This window comes from Lissotriton helveticus, chromosome 1_1 (genome assembly GCF_964261635.1).
Source record: "Lissotriton helveticus chromosome 1_1, aLisHel1.1, whole genome shotgun sequence".
Taxonomy (NCBI): Eukaryota; Metazoa; Chordata; class Amphibia; order Caudata; family Salamandridae; genus Lissotriton; species Lissotriton helveticus.
This window is the reverse complement of record NC_136057.1, coordinates 1033968766-1033985059: the sequence shown is the minus strand read 5'-3', so window position 1 is coordinate 1033985059 and position 16294 is coordinate 1033968766. Positions and strand designations below refer to the sequence as shown.

The 16294-nt window shown below is 45.6% G+C and overlaps 1 protein-coding gene across 1 annotated transcript in view; it reads right to left on the bottom strand.

Moving 5' to 3' along the window:
• Positions 1-16294, bottom strand: part of KCP (kielin cysteine rich BMP regulator) — a 622724-nt gene that overhangs the window by 218019 nt on the left and 388411 nt on the right. Inside the window, exons 34-37 of the mRNA XM_078677796.1 lie at positions 16091-16273; positions 13456-13626; positions 2313-2489; positions 1853-1938 (exon numbers count right to left, since the gene is read on the bottom strand). Coding sequence (XP_078533922.1) covers positions 1853-1938; positions 2313-2489; positions 13456-13626; positions 16091-16273 — 617 coding nt within the window. The remainder of the gene's footprint in view (positions 1-1852; positions 1939-2312; positions 2490-13455; positions 13627-16090; positions 16274-16294) is intronic.

Sequence of the window (16294 nt, the reverse complement as noted above, 5' to 3'; positions counted from 1 at the left end):
GTAAAACTGGATATCAGTGTCAATTTTGAGCTGTCTATAAATTAAAGTGTGCTACCACATCGTGCGTTAGTAATATATACTTGTGACAGTTTACTCTAAAACAACACCATTGGCTATACACCACACCTTTACCCCTCTCATGCTAAATGGACACAACTCACTTAACTTGTTCCTTGTGAAACGCTTGGATTTTTCACCATCCCTAGGACTTCAGTTATGAAACATTGGTGAAAGCACTGTAACTCTAAATAATGCTCCAGCACCACTGTGGCTTTACATTTGTCTGCAATCCTTCGCTGATTGCAATAGTTTTAAAATTATGAGCAAAACACAATTTAATTACTGCAAAGTTTAGGGAAAGTCAACAAGACACTAACAAATTAATATTTCCCAGTGTTTATAAGCATTTATAACTAAATAATCTAAAAAGAATTTGCTTTGTCTCCCAGTGAAGGGTGAGTGTTTCTACAGTACTGGAAAGGTTGGGCTTCTTTGAACCCAAATATACTACTAACACAGGGTCCATAAGCCTCTCCTTTAATAGAGGAAGAGATTGATATTAAGAAGGCCAGTCAGGGTTCTGATCCTCAGACAAATCAGGTTTTATGGGGCAGGAAGAAAGGGCATACAAAAGGACCACAGTGAACCATGCATGAGCACTAGATCCAGCCAGCAAGCTACCAAACGCTCTTGGACACTCACACCAAAGATTGTCCAGGGACTACCCAAGGACACAGGTTTGGACACCCTTCCCACTGAGGATGGTGATGGGCACTTGCTTAACACCACATCGAACAGAAGCAGAGTAAAACAAGTACAATACACAGGGAGGAGTGTGTTCGCCAGGAACTGTCAACACTCAGCTCATCTGCTCTTTTAGGCTGATCTTGAGAAGTATTTCCCTCTATATATTAAAGAGAGGTGAGGGCTCCTTGATGCTCTTGGTCAGCATCAGTGGATTCTGTGAACTGGTTGGGTACTTCCACGCAGGCAAGGTCAGCAGAAGGGCAGACCAACAGAGCTTCAGGAGGGCCTAAACGTAAGTGATAGCATTGAGGAAATCAGCAGCACTCAGCTACATGTTCATCAAGCACTGCAAAAAGACCTACTGACGGCTGCTTTGATGTAGGTCTTCAAAGTACTATGGTAATGTTTCAGCTCATCACAGCCCTTTGCAGGTGGGCATTAATCCACTGCCATCAGTTTAAGTGCATCCCCACAGTTTAGACCTTCAGCCAATCGGATTGGGACAGATCATCTTCCTCAAAAAGGATGCAAGGTAGAGCAGGCTTGTCATACTCACATCATGTCCTAGATCCTACAGAACCACCACACAAATGGATAGCCCAAAAGAACTGCTCTGGTGGGAAACCTTGAATATCACAGCAGAAAAGTGGGGAGGGGGTCTGCCCCATTCACTCCCCAACTTGAGGAGCACTAGAAGTGCAGTTTATGTGTTCCTTGGGATTTGGGGTCAGCAGCAAGAAGAAAACATATAGGGCAATTTCAGGGATAAAATGAAATGGTGGTGGGACATGTGACACCAGCTGGTATCAATTGTGGATGTTACCCCGTGTGATCTTAGGGACCTGGGGAGACATTCCTCAGAGGATTCTAAGGAGTCAGTTAGCGCCTTGAGACCCTCACGGGTAGGTAGTGCGCCTTATAAATGCTATGATTAATTTATTTATTGATTGATTGAGAAGCATAGTTGGGGATGTTTCCACTGGAATTCTGGAGGCCAAGAAAGGTCAGAGCTATCTTGGTGTAGAAAATGTGGATATGACAGATTCCAAAGAAGATTAAAAGGAACATTAGCAGCAGAGGATTTAGGAGGGGAAGCTCCACTTACCCTGCATGTGCACTGCGAGCACTGTTTCTCTGCTGGGTCGGGGAAGCTCTGTCCATTACTGATGGCCACACCATTGTAGAAGCATCCTGGGGCAAAAAAGAAGAATGTGGAATAAAAGCACTAAAAGGGACTGCCTCAGTGTATCTCTCCCCTTTAAATACCCCTTTAAATACATAGTAATTTGTAGGTCACTGCGGCGAGGATGTACAAAGGTGAGGCTAAGTCTCTCACAGTGAGGACAGATCTCAATGGAGTGCACATACTCCCACCGTAAAGATAGTTCCCTCCAGCATGCACTTACCCTGACATTCAGGACAGGTTCTTCCTGAGTTCATGTGTATGTATAGACAGGATCTGACAATCTTGAGCAAACTTACACTCAGATAATACTTTCTTTGCCATGACCAGGGCTTTCTTACCCGGATAGACAGGGCATGTCTTCTGGCCCAAGATTGCTTACCCTCACAGACAGGGCAGCACTTGTTGGAAATAATAATAGGATGAGTGCAGCCAGGTTTGTAGCAGGGTTTCTTGTTGCAGTGGACAAATCCATTCAAACATGCACAGCGGCTGCACTGGTCCTGTGGATTTGTGAATTCCTGGCCATTCAAATACTCCTCGCCAAGGTACTCACAACCTATAACGGACACAGAGTTTAGGTTAAAGCCTGCTACATTCCTACATGCACTGCAGAATACCATAAATCAGAACATGTGTATTGTGTTTTCTTGTGTGCTTTTGTGTGTGTGTCTATATACTTGAGCATATATATATATATATATATATATATATGCAGCAGCTGTAGCTTCCCAAAGCTCCGTGGAGAGACGACCAAGGAAAACGACACGAATCCAATATAAATGAAGGCACAAAGTTTATTAGAAGTTGAGCTTTAACAAATCTGACGCGTTTCGGGCATCCGCCCTTGCTCACAGACAGTCAGTAAGTAAAAACATCCACGTTTAAATACCCAATGCTTCAGTTTTTTTCTCAATTGAGGTTTTTTTTCTCTCATTTTTTTAACATTGCACCATGTGATACTAGAGGTAAAGGACATACTACATATTTAGTACTATGAAGTCTGTTTTCCAAACAAATTGTTATTCAAGGTCTGTTATTCACTAATATATAAAAAATGGTTAAAATCCACATTTTTCACAAAATGACTCCATTGTAATTTAGAAATAAATCTAAAAACCTGCAATGAGTGGACCAAACACTGAATAGTGTGGAACAAACGTTAAAATGCATATAATGCTAAAAAAACATATACAAATTTATAGTGCTATATTGAAAAACATCAAAATGCATAATGGCAAATAGTACCTTGTCAATGTGCAAACAAGCAATAAAGTGCAATTTTATAGATATTGTTATAAAGTGCAAATGCAAAATGCAACCGATACAATTTAATAAGAGTAGTTATAAAGTGCAAATGCCTAGTGCAAATACCACAACTTTATATTTAGTTGCATAAAGTGACAAATGCAATTAGTGCAAAATACGCAAATATGTAAACAATTGGATAAAATCCAAGAAGACAAGGATGTTTTGTTTTTAAACATAATATAGCAACAATAAATGTAAATACTTATGATGCAGGTAAAGACAATGGTCAAAAATTCCAAACTAAAAGAATGGAATAATAGTGAACCAGGACCGATAATGAATAAAGAAAATCAGGAATTAACAGATAGTACCCAATGGCTATGTCCAAAAACTAAAATAAAGTGTTACCCAAAATAAAGTGCGAGAAATCCAATATGAAGACAACCATGAAATCATATGTAAGGGGAAAAACAGGGAAATGATAAATATATATATATATATAGGTTATAGAACCACAGAGCAATAAAGTGCTGCATATCACAGAAGAACAAGTTACTTACCTTTGGTAACGCTTTTTCTGGTAGATACAGTATCTGCCTGTGGATTCCTCACCTTGTGAATATCCCCTTGCGTCAGCAACATTCGGAAATTCTTTTCTTAGCCTCGCTCCGACGTGGACTTGGACGTCATAGAGACACGGCATCGCACGCGACTCCGCTGACGTCACCGACGCCTATAATAGGCCCACGCCGGCGTGATGACATCAGTTCCGCCCTTTTTTCCGTGCCTTCGAGGCACACGGACGGACCAATGACAGTAGAAATGTACATAGTATACACAGTACACGATAGTCAAAATAACACACACAGTGTGAAGCAAATGTAAGCAAAAATTTGAAATAACACATTTTCTTGACCATAAAATAAACACAATACAGATATTCTGGTATAGAAGAGTGGACAACGGGGAGGCGGGCGGGTCAGTGAGGAATCCACAGGCAGATACTGTATCTACCAGAAAAAGCGTTACCGAAGGTAAGTAACTTGTTCTTCTGATAGATACATCTGCCGTGTGGATTCCTCACCTTGTGAATAGAGTCCCACAGCAGTCCCCACTCCCGGAGGAAGGTGTCCACTCTGCTATACCAGGAAATCCTGGAGGACAGAGCATGCAAAGTGGCCTTCCCTCCTCACCTCGGTATCCAGGCAGTAATGCCTCGCGAAAGTGTGGAGGGAGGACCAAGTTGCAGCCTTACAAATATCCTCTACAGGAACACCTCTGGACAAAGCCGAGGTTGACGACTTAGCCCTCGTAGAATGAGCCCTTATACCCTCTGGAGGATCCTTACCAGACAAAGAGTAGCAGATCTTTATACAGAGGATGATCCATCTTGAAATAGTTATTTTATGAACCGCTCTTCCTTTTTTGCAGCCAGCAAAACCAACGAAGAGCTGGTCATCCACACGACAGTCTTTAGATCTGCCCAGGTAAAAGCTCACCGCCCTCCTAGGGTTTAGACGGTGTAACCTCTCCTCCACCTTGAAAGGGTGTGGTGGAGGATAAAAGGTAGGGAGGATAATAGATTGACCAAGGTGGAAAGGAGTCACCACCTTAGGGAGAAAAGCAGCCCTGGTCCTATGAACCATTCGATCAGCATGAATGGTCAAGAAAGGGGGCTTGGAACTAAGAGCTTGAAGCTCACTTACCCTCCGTGCCGAGGTTATAGCAACCAGGAAGACTGTTTTAAAAGTCAATAGCCTCATAGGACACTTGTGTAAGGGCTCAAAGGGAGCACCCATCAAGTATGTTAAGACAAGATTTAAGTCCCATTGAGGCACAATAAAGGGAGTAGGAGGGAATTTATTAACGAGACCCTTCAAAAATCTTAAAACCACAGGAGATTTGAAAAGAGACGGCTGGTCCGGCAAACATAGAAACGCGGACAAAGCCAAGAGATAACCCTTGACTGTGGCAACAGCAAGTCCTTGCTGCGCCAAAAAGAGAGCAAACAGGAGAACATCAGATAAGCGGGCTTTCAAAGGTTCAACAGATTTCTCTCCACACCAGGTGACAAATCTAGACCATCTATATGAATAGATGGACTTAGTGGAGTCACGTCTAGCTGAAAGAATGACATCCACCACATGTCGTGGGAGAGAAAAGGAATTCAGGTTGCCCCGTTCAATCTCCAGGCATGAAGGTGTAATGTCTGGAGGTGGGGGTGTAGAACCTGCCCCTCCATCTGAGAGAGGAGGTCTGCCCTGTGAGGGAGACGGAGCGGCGGGTGAGAGGAGAGGTGGAGAAGATCTGTATACCACACCCTTCTTGGCCAGTCCGGGTCGACCAATAGGACTTGGGCCCGGTCTTGGCGAATCTTCCTCAGAACCCGAGGAATCAAAGGTATGGGAGGCAACGCGTAAAGGAGTTGTCTTCCCCAACTCAACTGAAACGCATCCCCCAAGGCTCCTTGCATCGGATACTGGAGACTGCAGAATGACAGGCAGTGAGCATTCTCGCGTGTGGCGACAGGTCCACCTGAGGAGTCCCCCACGTCCGAAAGACGTGACTAACCACCTCCGGGTGAAGTCTCCACTCATGGTCGGCCGAAAACTGCCGACTGAGACTGTCTGCATGCACGTTCAGAACTCCGGCAAGATGATTTGCCATCAGACAAATCTGATGGTCCTGAACCCAGGACCAGAGACGCAGAGCCTGTCTGCAGAGACACTGCGACCCCACTCCTCCCTGCTTGTTGATGTACCACATCGCGGTCGTGTTGTCCGTCAGGACTTGGACCGACCGCGAAGGGAAGGGAGGAAGGCCTTGAGCGCCAAACGTACCGCCCGCAATTCTAGAAGGTTGATATGAAGCAACCTTTCCTCTGGAGACCAAAGACCCTTGACCTCCAGATCCCCCAGATGAGCACCCCACCCTAGAGTGGATGCATCCGTTATTACTGTGGCCACCGGAGGAGGCAGCTGAAAAGGCTTCCCCTGAGACAGGTTGCCTTCCACGCCCACCAAGACAGATCCGCCGCAGCTTCTCTGGAGATCCTCACTGACTCCCTGAAATCTCCGTTGTGTCAATACTACTGCCTGCGGAGGCACTACTGGAGCGCCCTCATGTGCCAGCGTGCATGGTTTACCAACAGAATGCAGGAAGCCATCAGACCGAGCAGACGAAGGACCTTCAGGACTGGAACAACCGCTCCATTGTAAAATAAAGGAATCATTCCCTGTATGTCGCGAATCCTTTGAGGAGGAGGGAATGCATGACATACAGTTGTCTCCAGTACAGCACCTATGAACAGGATGCGCTGGGAGGGCACCAGGTGAGACTTGGGTACATTTATCGAAAAACCCAACCTGTACAACAACTGGGTTGTCTCTTGCAGATGTTGGAGCACTCTCTCTGACGACTCTGCTTTGATCAGCCAGTCGTCCAAATAGGGGAATACAGAAATCCCCGACCTTCTGAGATGCGCTGCCACCACCGCCATCACCTTGGTAAAGACTCGAGGCGCAGTAGTAATTCCAAATGGAAGGACCGCAAACTGATAGTGTTGCGATCCCACCGTAAAACGGAGATACTTCCTGTGCGACTTCAGGATTGGGATGTGAAAGTACGCATCCTGCAAGTCGAGCGACACCATCCAGTCTTCTTCTAGCAGCGCTTGAAGAACCTGAGCAAGGGTGAGCATCTTGAATTTCTCTTGTTTCAGATAGAGATTCAAGATCCTGAGATCCAGGATTGGACGAAGTCTGCCATCCTTCTTGGGAATCAGGAAATACCGGGAGTAGCAGCCCCGACCCCTTTCCTTCTCTGGGACCACCTCTATCGCATCCTTTCTTAATAGAGTCTTCACTTCCTCCTGAAGAAGCAACAGGTGATCCTCTGTGCAAAAACCTTGGCAAGGAGGGTAATTGGGAGGAAATTCCCGAAAGGGAAGGGCATACCCATTTTCTACAAGATTGAGAACCCAAAGATCCGATGTAACCGATTCCCAATCCTGTAGAAGATGGGTAAGCCGACCCCCCACCGGACCCACATGATCCTGAATGGCGGATCTAGGACTGCTTTTCTGAGGCTGGAGGGTTGGAGGAAGTGGAGGAGGAAGAGGCTTGACGTCCACGAGGACGCGCTCTTTGCTTTCCCCTGTAAGATCTGTACATGGAATTTTGCTGCTGCTGCTGTTGTTGCTGCTGCTGACCTTGTCGGTAATTCCGAAAGGAAGAGCGACCAAAACCCCTGAATCTCCTGGATGAAGAACCTCTAATCTGGAGACCTAAAGATTTAGCAGTCGCCCTACTGTCTTTAAATCTCTCCAGGGCCGTATCAGCTTTCTTCCCAAAGAGACCAGATCCATCAAACGGCAGATCCAGAAAAGTCGCCTGAACATCTGCCGAAAAGTCTGAGGATTTCATTAAAGCTGATCTTCTAGTGGCGACAGCAGTGCCCATGATACGTGCCACCGAGTCCGCAGTGTCCAGACCACTGTGTATCACTTGGCGAGCCGCTGCCTGTGCATCCGAAATTACCTCCTCAAAATCCTTCCTGTTGGCATCAGGAATCTTAGGAGCTAAAGTACGCATAGTATCCATAAGGGCATGCACATACCTCCCCATCAGACAAGTGGCATTAGTTGACTTCAACGCCATGCTTGCAGAGGAGAAGGTCTTTTTAGCCACCTGATCCTGTTTCTTTGCCTCTTTTTCACCGGGGACCTGAGGAAAGGCACTCACATTCTTTTTGGAACAGGCTGCTTGAATGACTAGACTCTCAGGTGATGGATGAGACGTCAAAAAAGCAGGGTCTTCAGGTGCAACCCTGTACCTTCTTGCCACACTCTTAGATACTGCAGGAGCTGACAGTGGTTTTTTCCACACCTCCGAAATGGGTTCCGTTAAGGCATCATTAAACGGAAGCAATGGTTCTACCACAGAACTAGGCGAATGCAAAACCTCTGTGAGAAGATTGGATTTAAACTCCACTGTTGGCAAAGTCAATTGAAGAAGTTCCGCAGCCTTCCTCATCACTATATGATAAGGCTGAACGTCCTTAGAAGGTGTATCAGAGCCTGATGGCAGCTCCTACTCCGGAGAGAAATCCAGGCTACCAGCGTCAGCCAGTTCCTCAAAACAGTCCTCTTCCAATTCACCTTCCTCCATATCAGGATGCAACTCCATATACCTTCGCTCTTCCAAAAGGCGTTGAGCTTCCCTTCTGGACCTCTCCTTTATACGCCTCGCAGCCGGATCCACCAACGGCTACGACGGAGCCGGGACCGACGTCGGTATCGAATCTGATGCCCAGCGGGATGCTCTCGAGGTCGATCTGGAGCAGGCGACGCCGGAAACGGCGTCGACGACCTCGGCGGAGCCGGAAATTGCCATGGCGGCGACGGAGCCGGCATATAGGGCATGAATGGAGCAGGAGGATAGGAGTGAGGGACTCCTAGATTGAAGGCCAGAGGACCCATGGGACCCATGGGACCCGAAGGTGCGCCAGAGGGGTACCACGCCCTTGTAAAGACGCCATACATAGCGTTCAAAAACGCAGATGGGTCCTGGCCAGGGGTTATAACGGTGGCTGTAAACCCTCAGGCTGGTCTTGTGGAGGGTTCGGATTCGGCTCTTCGGCAGGCGCAGAATCCACATCCACCTGAACCTCTTCCTAATCTCGGGCCGGGGACGGCGCCGGAGACGGATTCGAAGCCGGAGTCGGCGACTGCACCCACGGCTCCGAAGGCGAGGCCTCACCTTCAGGTTCTGAGACATCCAGCGTAACCAGCTTAGAACGTACCTTCTTCGGTGACCTTGACCTCGAGCCCGACTTCTTACCGGAACGACGTCGGGACTCGTGCCTACTCTTCTTATGCTTCCTCTTCGACTTCGAAGCATGGTCTGAAGCGGACCTCGAAGACGACTCCTCTCGAGATCCGGATCTTGACTTCGACCTCGACCTCGCCCTTCGAGAACGAGACCTCGAAGATTTTCCTATTCCAGCCTTCAGCTTCGCTACCAGGAGTTTGGTCTCTCTTTCCCTCAGGGCCTTCGGGTTCATCTTCCAACAAGACGAACATCCATCCACATCGTGATCAGAGCTCAAACACCAAATGTAGTCCTCGTGCGGGTCAGTAATGGACATCATTTTCCCGCACTCCCTGCAGGGCTTGAAGCCAGTCTTCTTTTTCGACATCGTCGAAGAGACAAGAAACAAAGAAGCAGAAAGTGGTAACAAAAAGGCAACAAAGTACCAGTTGGCTACTGAGATTCCCGAAACCGTTAGCGTAGACGACACGGAAAAAAGGGAACTGATGTCATCACGCCGGCGTGGGCCTATTATAGGCGTCGGTGACGTCAGCGGAGTCGCGTGCGATGCCGTGTCTCTATGACGTCCAAGTCCACGTCGGCGCGAGGCTTTGAAAAGAATTTCCGAATGTTGCTGACGCAAGGGGATATTCACAAGGTGAGGAATCCACACGGCAGATGTATCTATCAGAATGTATGTGATGGATTGTATCACAAACTGCATCCTGCCTCCCTCCAGTAAGGATAACATCCCAAGGAGAGTGCAGTTTCAGAAATAACAGCCGAGTTATCTCTGTGGTTCACACAAGGACAGTAATCCAGTGGGAGGATGAATGACTCCTGTGGGTTCAGCATGAAGAGGGCATGTAATGTCAGAGGTCTTACAGGAAGAGGGAAATCTGCATGTGACTCATAAATGTAACAGAGGACCAAAGGTACAGAAGAGGACCTTCAAAAGAGCCCAAGAGAAAAACAAGTACCAAAGAAATAAGGGGAATGTGAGGCCAGGATTAGGGTAGAAATCCCACTTTGCCAGAGGAGGCAAGGAGGAGCTGTCAGATACAAATAGGCAAGTACATCAACTAAGGCACGGTTCCCTATCCAATAGAAGAGAAAGCAAAAGAAAAGAAAATACAAACAAATAGGAAAATAAATAGGAATACAAAAGGAGAAAGGTGTTGAGAAGAATGAGATCGGGTCTAAGGGGTCATAATAGTAGCAGAGAGAGATTAACTTGAGACTGCCTGAATTCCACAACCTTGATGGTTTAAAAGGGGAGTGTAGTAGCCAACTGCATAGTTAAAATCCAAAACTCTCCCAGACTTTGGATTTTTGAAGTTGCAGTAGAAATTCATAAAGAAAGGGTAGCCAATGCAGTTATCTTAGTTTATTAGCTGTGTAAAAAAAGTGTTGTGCTCTAGAAACACTGCAGAGAAAAGTCCATGAAGAGAAAAGGCTTAGTAGATAAGCTCTATAACAGAAAACATTTAACCCTTTAACAATAGAAAGTAAGGCACCAGAAGAATAAGGAAACGGTCTACCTTGAAAAGACCGACAACATAAGGAATGATCTCCTCAATGATGTAAGCCAACACCCTGTGCACATCAGAATGTCTAACGCCCAGCCAAAAAACAACGCATCGTGGGCTTCCTTTGACATCTACTCAGAAGATGCAATACTCAAACTGCTCGGTACCCTGAAACCCTCTAATCACCTCACAGACCCCCTGCCTGCTAACGCGGTAAAAGACTTCACCACCATGCTCCTCCCACTCTGGACCAAAATCATTAACAGCTCCCTTCAACAAGGTCTCATCCCGGACTCACTCAAGGTGGGGCAAGTCACGCCCATTCTCAAGAAACCCACAGCTGACCCGTCTGACCTAAACAATTACCGTCCCATCACAAACATCCCCACCTTGGCCAAACTGCTGGAAAAATGTGTACAGCTTCAACTTACAGAACACATTGACAAGTTTGATCTCCTCAACACCCACCAATCAGGCTTTCGAGCGAAACACAGCACGGAAATGGCCATGACTCACATAATTGATGACGCCCACCAAATGCTTGATCGCAATGAGTCATGCCTCCTCATCCTCCTTGACCTTTCCTCAGCTTTTGACACGGTCAAACATGTGAACCTCCTTGAGCTGCTAAACACTAGAATGGGTTTATCCGGGACTGTTCTCAAATGGTTCATGTCCTTTCTACATAACCGGACTCAGAAGTTCAAGATTAACAATGTGTTGTCCTCGCCTGTGCCAGTCGACTTAGGCGTTCCACAAGGATCCTCCCTCTCACCCACACTGTTCAACCTCATCATGGAACCACTTGCCTCCTTGCTCCAAGCATCCAATGTACACTTCCATATGTATGCCGATGACACTCAACTCTACCTAAAGGTACAATCCCCGGATGATATCAAACTCCTGAATTACACTCTCACAAAGACCCAATCGTGGTTGGCCGACAACCACCTCAAACTAAATGCTCTGAAAACTGAGTTCCTTCTGATAGCACCCCCTGCAAAATCTACCACCATCCAACTTTGGCTCAACAACTTAACTGCACTCAATGTTCGGCCCACCATCGTGGACTCCGCGAAATCCTTAGGTGTCACACTGGACGCAAAGCTCAACATGCAACAGCACATTAGTAGAGCAACGAAAGGAGCTAATTTCCAAATCAACACATTGAGAAAGTTGAAACCCTTCCTCCCAGCCAAAGACTTCCAAAATGCAGTTCAAGCCCTAGTCATCCCCCGCATTGACTATGGAATTGTGACCCTCAGTGGCCTCCCTTTAGCAACAACTGCACCCCTAAGAGCTTCCTTGAACGCTGCCGCGAGACTCATCACGGGCTCAAGAAAACACTCTCATATAACCCCTGACTTGAAATCTCTGAAATGGCTGCCTTTTGAAGCCAGAATACAACTGAAAATCGCTTTGATGACACACGCGGCTGTACACCACAAGGCACCTAACTACCTCACTCAAAAGCTAACTATATCAGGAGGGTCGAGATCCAATAGAAGTTCAAAAAACTTACTATTGAAACCTCGCAGATTCCGGAAGGAAAAAACATACAAACGCTCCTTCTCAGGAATGGCGCCGAGGATCTGGAACGCACTCCCTCCCGAAACCAGGCTTATCTCCTCCACGGCCTTCTTTAAGAAAGAGGTGAAAGCCATCCTCATGGCTAAGTTCACCTGAACTTTAATGTCTGTTCCTCATTGACTTTCGTGCCGCTTGGATATTACTGGTTTCATGATTGTCTAATGTCAAATAATGTCATATTTTGCATGATCTAGATTTGTTTATTCCTCTTGTTTACCACAAGTACATGATGGTCAGTCGATCCTGTTATGCTACTCACTAAATATCTATTATTGGACTACTCATGTTAGCCTACTTTGTATCGAGGCCCCTTCCCCTTGCTCCCTGTAACTTTTAGATACTTATAGTATAAGTTCTCCTGATTTTTATCGTAATTGTATGTAAGACTCAGTATCGTCTTTTATTTTTCGCTTATCTGATTGCTTACTGACATTCTATTAGAACATGACTGCTATCCGATCATGCTACTGAAGTTTATATTGCACCCAATATTATGTCGCGTCACCCTCATGCTATCGTCACCCCCTGTTTCTGTGAAGCGCTCTGATATCTGTAAAGATCTTGTTCGCGCTATATAAAACTCTGAATAAATAAATAAATAAAAAAGTAGTGAGCAGTAAAAAATAAAAAATAAAGGAATTTGCTAAGCCAGAAGTGGAAAAACATGACCCGATACACCTGGAAAAATATAGGCTGAGGAGAATTGCTGACCATCAAAGTAGCAGCATGGAAAGATGAGATGAAGAAACTAAAAATCCTATCACACTAACGATTGCATTAAAAACTAGAGCCACTGGACTCCAGAGAAATAAAAACCACCCAACAAGAGGCTCTTCACAGACAGATAAGATATATCTGTATATATCTGTATGTATGTGTGTGCGTGTGTGTGTGTGTGTGTGTATATATATATATATATAAGGAGAGAGAATGTATATATGTATATGTATATGTATATATATATGTGTGTGTGTGTGTGTGTGTGTGTGTGTGTGTGTGTGTGTGTGTGTGTGCACACCATTTCTTGGAAAACTCTTCAAATTATAATAAAGAGCTACAAAAACCTGATTTAAGACTCCCATGACTTTACAGCAAGGTTGTCCATGGTACCCATGTAAATAGTTTTCATTTAGATTATTTGTATATAAAACTATTATATGTGGAGATTAGGAAAGTCTGGTAACGTCTGGGCCTCTTTAGCCTACGGTCTCCACTCCTGACTATGGTGAGATCAACTTCTGTCCCTAAACATTGTGTCACAAATAAGTCTCAGCCTGGCCCCATTCCAGTGTTAACCTTTTGAAAGTCTTGCTCGCTTGTGTTTTTACACCCCCTTTGTCCGCACCTTCACACGCCTTGCAGCAGTGGCCTTTGACTGGAAATGGGCACTCCAAGATCGGACAGGCACGTGGCTCACAGGAAACACTGCCTTCCCAACACACGCACATGCTACATGGGTCAGAAGGGTCCGAGAACTGCTCTCCATTGGCCAGCTCCCGGCCATGCAGTAGACAACCTGCAAAAGACCAAAGATATCAAAGCTCAAAAAAATTCCCAACACCATTAAGGGTCATTGTTATTTTGCACTGGGTAGAGTTCCAAGTATTTACCAGTGGCTGAGATTAATTCAAGCATTCCATTCATCGCTTTTTTCAAAGTACTGAAGTAAATAAAAAGATTTGAGTGCCGCCTACAAAATAGAGTTCTTAGAGAATCTGTTGCTTTATGATAAACCTCGATGCCATAAAAAAGCATTTTGCATCCACACATATGTATGCAAGGACGTTCAACCATAAGATTATTTTTGGCTGAGAAAAAAATGACACATATCCATTTAAATGTAGTTGTATTTTGCATTGTAAAAACGAACCATCTTCTCCATATTGTTTTATGTGAAGTACACTAACAGCGTTATATAAAAAAGTGAAATAAATAAATAACATCTACTACTTTCAGTGTTTTGTGTAAGTTTGTTTGGGTTAGCCCAGAAGCTTAAAACGTCCTGTATCTGTTCAATGGACCATGTATGAGATGTCAAATCTGTGGCTACTAAGAGAGATTATGAAAGTGTTCCAATTATCATTCATCAACAGTATGGGTAGCTTCCTATGTGTAGCCAGCCTTTCTCTGGTTTTTTTGTGGAAAGTCTCCTGTGCTTTGGCCAACTCCCCATATTTGGATGTCTCAAACGAGGCCATTTTTAGTGCTTTCACAGTAGTCCATGAATTAATCCTTTGCCACTTGTAGCCCGTTCCCCACCTTAATACCATCCCCCCTTTAAGGGAGGTTCAGTTGTGTCAAGTGTTTATTTGTTAATATTTTCCTAAAACAGTTCAGGTTTCCAATTTGTGAAATAGATTGCCCTATTGTGGACAGTTTCCACTTGAGGACAATTCCTAATTGTGGACTAATTCTCATTTGAGAACCTTCTCCGATTTTGTAGACAGTTTCCTGCTTGTGGACAGTTTGCCAAGTGTAGTGGTTTATGAATCACTCTTTGGAAGGGTTGAAGCTTAGATGTCCATTCGAAATAGTGATTCAGACCAGCCACGGCCAGTGGGGGGTCTCACGGGGAGGGTGGGGTCATGCAGGGAGGTTGCGTGGTGTGGGTTAATTTAATAATAATAATGTTTTAAAAAATTAAACGTACCTTTCCGCCGGCCGGGTCCCGCATCTTCTATGCCCCTGTTCTCCTGCCTCCCGCTGGACAAGAAAGCAGGCAGCTAGAATCCCTCCCCTAAGCCAATCACAATGCTGCAAGCAGCATTGTGATTGGTCGGGACACCACCCAGCTAGGGGCTTATGGGGAGACCTTATTCTCCATGCAGGCTGCATTGCAGCCTGTATGGAGAAGGGCAGAGTGCGCATGACTGGTTTAGGTGGCCCCAAAGGGCCGACCAAACAGTCTTTGCGCACTCAGGAGTGGGCACACCACTCCTCACCTGCCCTGCTCACAGAGCAGCCTGGCCCACAAGCCCGCAACCAAACATAAAATGCACTGCGAGAAAGCAGTGGGGCGACGCTCCTCCGCCCTAGTGGAGGAACTGCCCCTGATTCAGACCCTGGGGTAAATGGTCTGCAACCATAATTCCTGTCATAAACCACTGAAAAGTTACTGACTCCAAAGTTGGGTGGTAACTCATTCAAAAAGAGGAACGGCCCCCTATGGTACCTACCACTTTACGAATTGGAGTGGCTGCTTCTGGGGGGTAGGCAGTGGTCCAGGGGAACATTGACAACTCTCACTCAAACTTTTCGAAAATGAAAACTTGTTTTTATAAAGCCACCATGTTTCCTTTAAGGAAATTGTGCTGCTGTAAAACAAAAATATTTCATTTTTGAAAAGCAATCACAGAGATGGTGGTCTGCTGTGATTCTAGCTGATCGTACATAGCAACGTCCTAATTACTATTCATAAGGCAGGTTGGTCTGCAACTCACAATGATTCTCTATTTTACAAACTGGCCGGTTGGTGAATAGGTGGATTTACAAAACTTGATTAGATTCACAAAAACTCAGTGAGAAATTTTCAACCACTTTTTGTGAATCCAGTCTTAGCATGTACGGCCCTCGGTCTGCAGACTGATGATCCAGCAGAAATCTACACACCTTTTAATTGCAATTAGCATTCATTAGGTTGTGACGGAGGAGGGGTTATTTTTATTGCACTCTGCTTCTGCAAAGCATAATGGACAGAGGTGGTATGTGGTAGTGAGCACTGCTGCAAAGCTATGAGAACGAGTGTGCAGAGGTCTGTGACAGTGCATGGAAGTCGGACTGGGTGCTGGAAGTTACATGAGATTGGGAAGGAGCACATCTCAGTGCGAGGGAGTGGGGATCTATGCACACACACATCCATGCCTCCAAGCAAGGCCGCAGATACTTCTACCAGGAAACAGCAGTTACTAGTTACCAAATGAGAAACAGTACACATTATCAATACCGAGCATAGCAGTGGAAAGGAAAACGGTAGAGGTTACCTTCACAGGTCCGGCAGCAGTCCTGTTGCAGTGGGTGGGTGCACTGTATGGGGGCACACGGCTTGCGCTGGCATGTTATTGTTCCATTGTTGCAGATGCAATCACGGCACTTGTCTGATGGATCATAGAAGCGCTGCATGTGCTTGAAAGGTGATCCAGCATAGTGGCATTCAGCTGGAGGTACTGTGATGAGGCACAAAGTAA